At 42.4% G+C, this 12,760-nt stretch overlaps 1 protein-coding gene across 1 annotated transcript in view; it reads left to right on the top strand.

Moving 5' to 3' along the window:
* LOC143278567 (VIP36-like protein) overlaps positions 1 to 2,716 on the top strand; it is a 23,532-nt gene extending 20,816 nt beyond the window's left edge. The window contains exon 9 of the mRNA XM_076583287.1: positions 2,456 to 2,716. Within this exon, the coding sequence (XP_076439402.1) occupies positions 2,456 to 2,613 (158 nt within the window). The 3' untranslated portion in view covers positions 2,614 to 2,716. The remainder of the gene's footprint in view (positions 1 to 2,455) is intronic.
* The last annotated feature ends 10,044 nt before the right edge of the window (positions 2,717 to 12,760 follow it).

Below are 12,760 nucleotides of genomic sequence, written 5' to 3'. Positions count from 1 at the left end.
TTTGATGACTTTCCGACAAAGTATGACAGGTGTATCAACAAACGTCTTGGTGTACGCTGGTGTGATTAGAGCACTGGCAGTCTATAGGAACAGAACCGGTCTGGAAGTGAATAACAGTGAGGCCAATGATAAACCTAAAGCACTGGGTATAATAAATGGTGAGTCTTAAGTTATATATAAAACCCTTATAGACCATACACCTAAAACATGGGGTAAAATACATGGTGGGTCTAAAGTTATATATAAAACCCTTATAGACCATAAACCTAAAACATGGGGTGTAATTAATGGTGGGTCTAAAGCTATATATAAAACCCCTATAGACCATAAACCTAAAACATGGGGTGTAATTAATGGTGGGTCTAAAGCTATATATAAAACCCCTATAGACCATAAACCTAAAACATAGGGTGTAATTAATGGTGGGTCTAAAGCTATATATAAAGCCCTTATAGACCATAAACCTAAAACATAGGGTGTATTAAATGGTGGGTCTAAAGCTATATATAAAACCCTTATAGACCATAAACCTAAAACATGGGGTGTAATTAATGGTGGGTCTAAAGCTATATATAAAACCCCTATAGACCATAAACCTAAAACATGGGGTGTAATTAATGGTGGGTCTAAAGCTATATATAAAACCCCTATAGACCATAAACCTAAAACATGGGGTGTAATTAATGGTGGGTCTAAAGCTATATATAAAACCCCTATAGACCATAAACCTAAAACATGGGGTGTAATTAATGGTGGGTCTAAAGCTATATATAAAACCCCTATGGACCATAAACCTAAAACATGGGGTGTAATTAATGGTGGGTCTAAAGCTATATATAAAACCCCTATAGACCATAAACCTAAAACATGGGGTGTAATTAATGGTGGGTCTAAAGCTATATATAAAACCCTTATAGACCATAAACCTAAAACATGGGGTGTAATTAATGGTGGGTCTAAAGCTATATATAAAACCCCTATAGACCATAAACCTAAAACATGGGGTGTAATTTATGGTGGGTCTAAAGCTATATATAAAACCCTTATAGACCATAAACCTAAAACATGGGGTGTAATTAATGGTGGGTCTAAAGCTATATATAAAACCCCTATAGACCATAAACCTAAAACATGGGGTGTAATTAATGGTGGGTCTAAAGCTATATATAAAACCCCTATAGACCATAAACCTAAAACATGGGGTGTAATTAATGGTGGGTCTAAAGCTATATATAAAACCCCTATAGACCATAAACCTAAAACATGGGGTGTAATTAATGGTGGGTCTAAAGCTATATATAAAACCCCTATAGACCATAAACCTAAAACATGGGGTGTAATTAATGGTGGGTCTAAAGCTATATATAAAACCCCTATGGACCATAAACCTAAAACATGGGGTGTAATTAATGGTGGGTCTAAAGCTATATATAAAACCCCTATGGACCATAAACCTAAAACATGGGGTGTAATTAATGGTGGGTCTAAAGCTATATATAAAACCTCTAAAGACCTTAAACCTAAAACATGGGGTGTAATTAATGGTGGGTCTAAAGCTATATATAAAACCCCTATAGACCATAAACCTAAAACATGGGGTGTAATTAATGGTGGGTCTAAAGCTATATATAAAACCCCTATGGACCATAAACCTAAAACATGGGGTGTAATTAATGGTGGGTCTAAAGCTATATATAAAACCCCTATAGACCATAAACCTAAAACATGGGGTGTAATTAATGGTGGGTCTAAAGCTATATATAAAACCCTTATAGACCACAAACCTAAAACATGGGGTGTAATTAATGGTGGGTCTAAAGCTATATATAAAACCCTTATAGACCATAAACCTAAAACATAGGGTGTAATTAATGGTGGGTCTAAAGCTATATATAAACCCCCTATGGACCATAAACCTAAAACATGGGGTGTAATTAATGGTGGGTCTAAAGCTATATATAAACCCCCTATAGACCATAAACCTAAAACATGGGGTGTAATTAATGGTGGGTCTAAAGCTATATATAAACCCCCTATAGACCATAAACCTAAAACATGGGGTGTAATTAGTGGTGGGTCTAAAGCTATATATAAAACCCCTATAGACCATAAACCTAAAACATGGGGTGTAATTAATGGTGGGTCTAAAGCTATATATAAAACCCCTATAGACCATAAACCTAAAACATGGGGTGTAATAAATGGTGGGTCAACAAAAACAAAAAAACAAAAGCAAAAAACAACAACAACAACAAAAACTTGAGACTCAAGACTGGTTTATTGTCAATACCTGGGTACAGAAATTCACTGTTCAACATGTGAAAACATTTTAAAAAACATACACCCCAAAACAAAGAACAACAACAACAACAAAAAAAACAACCCAGAAGAGTCATTTACGAGTAAGTTAAGAAAGACTGATTGGCATGGTTGTGGTGCTTGTTGCCCTGCGCAGTGAAGGAGGAGGAGGACAAGAAGAAGAAGGAGGTGGACATGTTCTGGGACATTGTGGTCAGCGTCCTGATGATCGTGGGCACGCTCTGCGTCTTCGCTGTCATCCTCTTCTGCATCCTGCACAAGAACAGGCTGGACACCAAGAAAAAGTATTACTGAGGACGCTGCGCTCTCTCTGCTCCGACCCCTTGACTGCTGGTGGATTGAGGTCAGTGGGATGAGATGGGGATGAAAGGAGGTCAGTGGGATGAGATGGGGATGAAAGGAGGTCAGTGGGATGAGATGGGGATGAAAGGAGGTCAGTGGGATGAAAGGAGGTCAGTGGGATGAGATGGGGATGAAAGGAGGTCAGTGGGATGAGATGGGGATGAAAGGAGGTCAGTGGGATGAGACGGGGATGAAAGGAGGTCAGTGGGATGAGATGGGGATGAAAGGAGGTCAGTGGGATGAAAGGAGGTCAGTGGGATGAGATGGGGATGAAAGGAGGTCAGTGGGATGAAAGGAGGTCAGTGGGATGAGATGGGGATGAAAGGAGGTCAGTGGGATGAAAGGAGGTCAGTGGGATGAGACCTGGATGAAAGGAGGTCAGTGGGATGAGATGGGGATGAAAGGAGGTCAGTGGGATGAGATGGGGATGAAAGGAGGTCAGTGGGATGAGACCTGGATGAAAGGAGGTCAGTGGGATGAGATGGGGATGAAAGGAGGTCAGTGGGATGAGATGGGGATGAAAGGAGGTCAGTACGATGAGACCTGGATGAAAGGAGGTCAGTGTGATGAAAGGAGGTCAGTGCGATGAGATGGGGATGAAAGGAGGTCAGTGCGATGAGATGGGGATGAAAGGAGGTCAGTGGGATGAGATGGGGATGAAAGGAGGTCAGTGCGATGAGATGGGGATGAAAGGAGGTCAGTGGGATGAGATGGGGATGAAAGGAGGTCAGTGCGATGAGATGGGGATGAAAGGAGGTCAGTGGGATGAGACGGGGATGAAAGGAGGTCAGTGGGATGAAAGGAGGTCAGTGGGATGAGATGGGGATGAAAGGAGGTCAGTGCGATGAGACGGGGATGAAAGGAGGTCAGTGGGATGAAAGGAGGTCAGTGGGATGAGATGGGGATGAAAGGAGGTCAGTGGGATGAGATGGGGATGAAAGGAGGTCAGTGGGATGAAAGGAGGTCAGTGGGATGAAAGGAGGTCAGTGCGATGAGACTGGGGATGAAAGGAGGTCAGTGGATGAGACCTGGATGAAAGGAGGTCAGTGGGATGAGATGGGGATGAAAGGAGGTCAGTGGATGAGACTGGGATGAAAGGAGGTCAGTGGGATGAGACCTGGATGAAAGGAGGTCAGTGGGATGAGATGGGGATGAAAGGAGGTCAGTGGGATGAGATGGGGATGAAAGGAGGTCAGTGGGATGAAAGGAGGTCAGTGGGATGAAAGGAGGTCAGTGCGATGAGACCTGGATGACATGAGATGAGTTCCAGTTTCAGCTTCAGTTCCAAGGTGGTGTCAAGAGCGTACAGACAGATCCATGTACATGCTACATCACGTATGTTGTATATATATAAAAATAAAAAAAAGGAAAAGAAAAAAACAAGCAGCATATGCCTGACCTGTGCACAAACCTGACGTGCTTGTCTGGCGTTGAGAACTTACCCTGGGTTTGTGGAAAACATTAACATAAAAAAAGTTGACAAAATAAACAGATAAGTAAACAGCATTGATACATAATGCAGGGAAAATATGTTCCTAAGGCAAATGATTAGAATAAATCATTGTGTGATCCAATCTTGATCAGCTAGGATGAGTGAGACATGGGCTTGTGAGGAGGAATGTGGCAGAGTGGAGAAGATGCTCACTGCCAGTTCAGTGTCTGGGAGGGTCGGGGTTCGAACCCTGCTATCGCCCTTTCTCCCAAGTTTGAATAGAAAATCGCCCTGAGCATCTGATCATTCGGATGAGGCTGTAAACAGAGGTCCCATGCGCAGCATGCACTGCGGCACACTGGGAACACATGGCAACAAGCGTGTTACCCTCTGGCAAAATTCTGTAGAAATAAGAAAAAATCCACCCAGATATGTACACAAATATACATGTACGTAATCAAGACCTTTAGTAGTGCGTTGGGTTATGTTGCTGTCAGGCATTTGCTGAGCAGATGTGGTGGTGTAGCTTATATGGATTCGTCTGCATGCAGTGACAAATCCTTGAGAAACTGAAACTGAAACTTGAAGTGCAATCACTACTTTTTTGGTATCCTTTCCAATGGTATTATTGATTTTGCTGAGCAAAAGTATTGCTGTCTCATGATAAAGAAATGCAGATACATAATGGTAACAGATATCCCATTGAGGTGACAGCCCTTCACTGACATCCTGACCTGTAAGCTCTGTCCTATCTCAGTGAGGTGACATCCCTTCACTGACATCCTGACCTGTAAGCTCTGTCTTATCCCATTGAGGTGACAGCCCTTCACTGACATCCTGACCTGTAAGCTCTGTCTGATCTCAGTGAGGTGACAGCCCTTCACTGACATCCTGACCTGTAAGCTCTGTCTGATCTCAGTGAGGTGACAGCCCTTCACTGACATCCTGACCTGTAAGCTGTGTCTGATCTCAGTGAGGTGACAGCCCTTCACTGACATCCTGACCTGTAAGCTGTGTCTGATCTCAGTGAGGTGACAGCCCTTCACTGACATCCTGACCTGTAAGCTGTGTCTGATCTCAGTGAGGTGACAGCCCTTCACTGACATCCTGACCTGTAAGCTCTGTCTTATCTCAGTGAGGTGACAGCCCTTCACTGACGTCCTGACCTGTAAGCTCTGTCTGATCTCAGTGAGGTGACAGCCCTTCACTGACATCCTGACCTGTCAGCTCTGTCTGATCTCAGTGAGGTGACAGCCCTTCACTGACGTCCTGACCTGTAAGCTCTGTCTTATCTCAGTGAGGTGACAGCCCTTCACTGACGTCCTGACCTGTAAGCTCTGTCTTATCTCAGTGAGGTGACAGCCCTTCACTGACGTCCTGACCTGTAAGCTCTGTCTTATCTCAGTGAGGTGACAGCCCTTCACTGACATCCTGACCTGTAAGCTCTGTCTTATCTCAGTGAGGTGACAGCCCTTCACTGACATCCTGACCTGTAGGCTCTGTCTTATCTCAGTGAGGTGACAGCCCTTCACTAATGACCACACTCAACAGCAACAGTCAAGGGGTTAAATAAATAAGATTTATTATTTTTTTTAAAAAGATTGCAGTTGCAATAGCACGCATTCAAAAAAGAAAAGATACTCAAGATGATATTTTTTGTTGTTGACCTGTTTTCACTGCCAAAAATGTGAATCTGTATTCTGATGTGTTTTTACATTCTTTTCAGTGTTAATGGTAATGGTGATGAAATCATTGTTTTCATGTGCTTTTTTGATGTACATTTTTTGGGGGGGTTAGTTTTCATGTTTGTTTTGTTTACAATATTGATTTAAAAAAACCTAGAAGACATATTTGTTTTTTAATTAATATTTTCCTCTTCATGACATGCATTTAACTCACTCAGTACGGCCAGTCCTCTCTTCTCCTCTACACAGACCCCTCGGATGTCCAGTGGGTGTCTGAATGACCCAACCTTTAACTTCCGTCGTCAGAATTGTGGTATTCTTTGTCAACATTCACGTCTTCAGTATAAGAGCCTTCCGCTTGCAATATTTTGATGATGGTAATTGGGGTGAACCGTTGTCAACGTCGTCTCTTTCGGCGTTCGTATGGAGAGAGTTAAACTTAAACAGCTGTGCCTTGGGGTCTGTTTTCCATTCCCTTTGCCTATCTTGTGTTGATGTGATATTTTACTCTTTGGTTGCCAAGTCTCTGTTTGAAAAACATTCCCTGGTGCCAGATGTTTTAGCCTTGTCACTCTCTCAGTCATGTGATTGATTTGGTTTGTATCAAAACCCCACAGTGGACGTGTTCACTTCATTCTTACTGTTGTGCAGGAGAGTTGGCTGCAGCCTGTCAAGCTTTGTTACCATGTGAAAAACGGTCCCCTTAACTCACTCAGCCCAGCGCCTGGGCGTCAGTGTTTGTTTCTTTAAAGTGGTGCACACAGACCTTAATTAATGTGCACGAACCATGAACAAAGGGAACTAACTTCTGCAGTTTTTCTGGCTTTGTCCCCACAAGTCAGTTTTGGAGGGAAAAAAACTGGTCAATTACAGTATATTTTCTAAGTTTTTTCTGCATCAGTTTGCATCTTGAAATAGGCAGCTAAGTGTTTGAAGAAAAGTTGACTTCACAATTGGGAAACAAAATATTTGAAGTCATAGGAATTTGATTTAAGTAAGCTTCATAGCAAATTGATATGACTCTCCATTGGATTTGTTGATAAATGACAAAGTATTTACTATACGGAGCTAAAAAAAAATCCAACCCAAGCATCAGAACAAACAAACAATGAAGTGAAGTCTTCCATGTTTACATTCTTTTTGATGTTGTTGACATTCCATTTTGAATTAAACTTGTCTATCATACTTAGATGGTGCTATTTTGATAGAATGTTTATCTTGGAATCTTTGTACACATGTGTTGGATTTTGTCTTTTGACCCCTCCGAATAAAATTGTTGTAACAAAATACCTTTGTGTGCTTTCTTTTTAATTGAAAAAGAAAACAACAACAACAACAACAAACAATCAGTATTTGTGTTGATTATCAATGTTGTGGAGATTATGTACTGTCTGGGAGCATTACTGCTCTTTAATTTTTTTATGCAGAGTATGTTTCCTAAGTGCAAAATGGATGCATTTAAGAAGAAACAATAAACCCACATCTTGCACGCAGTATGGAATTTGCATACATAAAAGGACCCACGGCAACAAAAGAGTTGTTCCAGGCAAAGTTCTGTCGAACAATCCACTTCAATAACAAGATAAATTCATTTGCAGCATACACACACACATACACATACACACACACACACACACACACACACACACAAAGAAGAAGAAGAAGAAGAGGAGGATGGCGGTAACGCAGTCTCCCCACGGACTTCTAAAGTTGAACTGCCGGCAGCGAAAAACAAACTACGAAGCCCTGGTTTCCAAATCTAGCGCAGTTATATAAGGGAAGCAATTCTTTAGAAACTTTGACTATTAAGCGGTTATTTCCCTTTGACCGCAATTCCCATTGGACACGTTTCCGGGCTGTTCTTCACCGGTCGTGGGCAGTGGCTCCCACGTTCACTCGTATATATACGGGTGGACTCTTACGTGTATGACCGTTTTAACCTCGCCATGTAGGCAGCCATACTCCGTTTTCGGGGGTGTGCATGTTGGGTATGTTCTTGTTTCCATGACCCACTGAACGGTGACGGGTTACAGGATCTTTAACGTGCGTATTTGATCTTCTGCTTGCGAAAACACACGATGGGGGTTCAGGCACAAGCAGGTCAGCACATATGTTGACCCGGGAGATCAGAAAAATCTCCACCAGGCGCCGTTACCGAGATTCGAACCCGGGACCCTCAGGTTGAAAGTCACGTCGGCAACGCTTTAACCACTCGGCTGTTGCGCCCATCCCTGGCTGTTCAGGTGGGTTCTGTTCATGCACATTGCTTTCCTGCTTCCCGCGTTCGTGTCTTGTTCTTAGTTTCTCTTCCTCCTGCTTCTTGTTAACCCACTCAGTACGGCCAGTCCTCTCTTCTCCTCTACACAGACCCCTCGGATGTCCAGTGGGTGTCTGAATGACCCAACCTTTAGCTTCTGTCGTCAGAATTGTGGTATTCTTTGTCAACATTCACCTCTTCAGTATAAGAGCCTTCCGCTTGCAATATTTTGATGATGGTAATTGGGGTGAGACGCTGTTAACGTCGTCTCTTTCGCCGTTCGTATGGAGAGAGTTAATCTTGTTCTACTACTGCTCCAGCTGCTCCTGCTACGACTGCTAACACTACTGCTGCTGCCAGCAGTGTTGACTAGATCGGTGTTGCTCGCCTCAGTGAGGCAAGGCAAGGCAAAATGTTTATTTGCTGTGCCACCACCAGGGAGCATTGAAACATTACATATATTCATCTTGTTCACATACCATACACATAAAAAGAGTGATATAAAAGAAAAAGAAGAAGAGAGAGAGAAAAAACCATTCTTGTCCATATCAACAGACAAAATTCAAGTTTATCGAAAAGAACCACCTCTACTACTACCGTAACTCACTACTACTAAGAAAAAGTTGGAAGAAAATAAAGTTGAAATAAAAGCCCGTTCGTGCAAACATGCAAATATACCTACACATTGTTTTAACAAGTGATATATCCTCAGCATTTGACAACACTCTTGTCCATATCCGTCAACACAAAAAAATCTTGTCGAAAAAGAACTCAGCTACCACCACCACCACCACCACCACTACTACTACTACTACTACTTCTTCTAAAGGTATTCATGTAACGCTAAATCTTGAGCCGGAAACGAACTCATGCACGTTCACACCCACTGACTTCCACGCTGGACCATGCACCAACAACCTGTGATCCGAAGGGACGGAAGACGGTACTTACGTTGACAGGCGGTCAGAGAAACTGGGGGCGAAAACCCCCCCCAAAAAAACCCAAAACGGGGGGCGAGGGGGGGATATGGAGGGTGAGCTCTTCTTCATTTTCTTCTCCATCTTCTTCAGTCCTTTCTTCTATATTTCGATGAATTTTTTTTATTTTATATTTTTTTTAAATTATTTTATATTCTCGTTTTTATCGGTGTTTGCTTCTTTTGGTATTATGCGTTTCATGCAGCGTGATTCATTCACACACACATTCAGCACACACACACACACACACACACACACACACATTCAGCACACACACACACACACACACACACACACACACATTCACGCGGCACACACACACACACACACACACACAACACACACATTCAGCACACACACACACACACACATACAGACATTCAGCACACACACACACACACACACACACACACACACACACACACAGAGACATTCAGCACACACACACACACACACACACACACACACACACATTCACGCGGCACACACACACACACAACACACATTCAGCACACACACACACACACACACACACACACACACATTCAGCACACACACACACACACACACACACACACACACATTCAGCACACACACACACACACACACATTCAGCACACACACACACACACACACAACACACACATTCAGCACACACACACACACACACACACACACACACACACACACACACACACATTCAGCACATACACATTCAGCACACACATTCAGCACACACACACACACACACACACACACACACACACATTCAGCACACACACATTCAGCACACACACACACACACACACACACACACACACACACAGATCAGTATCAGTAGCTCAAGGAGGCGTCACTGCGTTCGGACAAATCCATATACGCTACACCACATCTGCTTGGCAGATGCCTGACCAGCAGCGTAACCCAACGCGCTTAGTCAGGCCCTGAGAAAAAAAAGAATAATAATAACAACAACAATAATGATAATAATAAATTAAAAAAAAGAAAAAAAAAAAAAAAAAGGTAAGTGAGATCTGACACAGTGACTGCAAAATGAGATCTATATAGGTACGTGAGATCTGACACAGTGACTGCAAAATGAGATCTATATAGGTAAGTGAGATCTGACACAGTGACTGCAAAATGAGATCTATATAGGTAAGTGAGATCTGACACAGTGACTGCAAAATGAGATCTATATAGGTACGTGGGATCTGACACAGTGACTGCAAAATGAGATCTATATAGGTACGTGGGATCTGACACAGTGACTGCAAAATGAGATCTATATAGGTAAGTGAGATCTGACACAGTGACTGCAAAATGAGATCTATAAAGGTAAGTGAGATCTGACACAGTGACTGCAAAATGAGATCTATAAAGGTAAGTGAGATCTGACACAGTGACTGCAAAATGAGATCTATATAGGTAAGTGAGATCTGACACAGTGACTGCAAAATGAGATCTATATAGGTAAGTGAGATCTGACACAGTGACTGCAAAATGAGATCTATATAGGTAAGTGAGATCTGACACAGTGACTGCAAAATGAGATCTATATAGGTAAGTGAGATCTGACACAGTGACTGCAAAATGAGATCTTTTTAGGTACGTGGGATCTGACACAGTGACTGCAAAATGAGATCTTTTTAGGTACGTGGGATCTGACAGAGTGACTGCAAAATGAGATCTTTTTAGGTACGTGGGATCTGACAGAGTGACTGCAAAATGAGATCTTTTTAGGTACGTGGGATCTGACACAGTGACTGCAAAATGAGATCTATATAGGTAAGTGGGATCTGACAGAGTGACTGCAAAATGAGATCTATATAGGTAAGTGGGATCTGACACAGTGACTGCAAAATGAGATCTATATATAGGTAAGTGGGATCTGACACAGTGACTGCAAAATGAGATCTATATAGGTAAGTGAGATCTGACACAGTGACTGCAAAATGAGATCTATATAGGTACGTGGGATCTGACACAGTGACTGCAAAATGAGATCTATAATATAGGTAAGTGGGATCTGACACAGTGACTGCAAAATGAGATCTATATAGGTAAGTGAGATCTGACACAGTGACTGCAAAATGAGATCTATATAGGTACGTGGGATCTGACACAGTGACTGCAAAATGAGATCTATATAGGTAAGTGAGATCTGACACAATGACTGCAAAATGAGATCTATATAGGTAAGTGGGATCTGACACAGTGACTGCAAAATGAGATCTATATAGGTACGTGAGATCTGACACAGTGACTGCAAAATGAGATCTATATAGGTAAGTGAGATCTGACACTGACTGCAAAATGAGATCTATATAGGTAAGTGGGATCTGACACAGTGACTGCAAAATGAGATCTATATAGGTAAGTGAGATCTGACACAATGACTGCAAAATGAGATCTATATAGGTACGTGGGATCTGACAGAGTGACTGCAAAATGAGATCTATGTAGGTACGTGGGATCTGACACAGTGACTGCAAAATGAGATCTATATAGGTAAGTGGGATCTGACACAGTGACTGCAAAATGAGATCTATATAGGTAAGTGAGATCTGACACAGTGACTGCAAAATGAGATCTATAATATAGGTAAGTGGGATCTGACACAGTGACTGCAAAATGAGATCTATATAGGTAAGTGAGATCTGACACTGACTGCAAAATGAGATCTATATAGGTACGTGGGATCTGACACTGTGACTGCAAAATGAGATCTATATAGGTAAGTGAGATCTGACACAGTGACTGCAAAATGAGATCTATATAGGTAAGTGAGATCTGACACAGTGACTGCAAAATGCGATCTATATAGGTAAGTGAGATCTGACACAGTGACTGCAAAATGAGATCTATATAGGTAAGTGAGATCTGACACAGTGACTGCAAAATGAGATCTATATAGGTAAGTGGGATCTGACACAGTGACTGCAAAATGAGATCTATATAGGTACGTGGGATCTGACACAGTGACTGCAAAATGAGATCTATATTATAGGTACGTGGGATCTGACACAGTCAACGAGGAAGAGGTGGATCTGGGGGTGGAGGGAGGTGGTAGGTGCAACACACCCGGCACACACAGACACACTGGACAATGCACAATACTGCGGGCAACAATTAGTTCACGTGACGAACTGAACGCTCAAATCTTTAACGAATGCGCACAAACCCCACCCTCTCTGTCTCTCTCTCTCTCTCTCTCTAACACACTGACATACACATACAACTACACTTTTTTTTTTTAAACCACTACTGTGCCATCACCTTCACCGTCTATTGTTGATGCCTTCGCTAACGGTACTGTCACCGTCATGATCGTCGTTATCGTTTCCCCCATTTCTCGTTTCTTTTTTCTCTCTCTCTCTCTCTCGTTTTTCTCTTAGATTTGCAATGGTAAAAGACAATAAAACTAACTTCGATGAAAAAGGAGAGATTTTTGATAAAAAATAAGGGGGACTTCCCACTATTTCTCACACATTGGAAGAAATCGTGGAGGCGCTGCCCTCGTTTTGCCTTGCCTTGCCTTGCTTTGCCTTGCCATGTCCTGTTTTGCCTTGCCTTGCCTTGTCATGTCCTGTCTTGCCTTGCCATGTCCTGTTTTGCCTTGCCATGTCCTGTTTTGCCTTGCCTTGCAATGTCCTGTTTTGCCTACCTTGCCTTGCCATGTCCCGTCTTGCCTTGCCATGTCCTGTTTTGCCTTGCCTTGCAATGTCATGTTTTGCCTTGCCTTGCC

This window comes from Babylonia areolata, chromosome 2 (genome assembly GCF_041734735.1).
Source record: "Babylonia areolata isolate BAREFJ2019XMU chromosome 2, ASM4173473v1, whole genome shotgun sequence".
Taxonomy (NCBI): Eukaryota; Metazoa; Mollusca; class Gastropoda; order Neogastropoda; family Buccinidae; genus Babylonia; species Babylonia areolata.
This window is presented reverse-complemented; position numbering and strand designations above follow the sequence as displayed.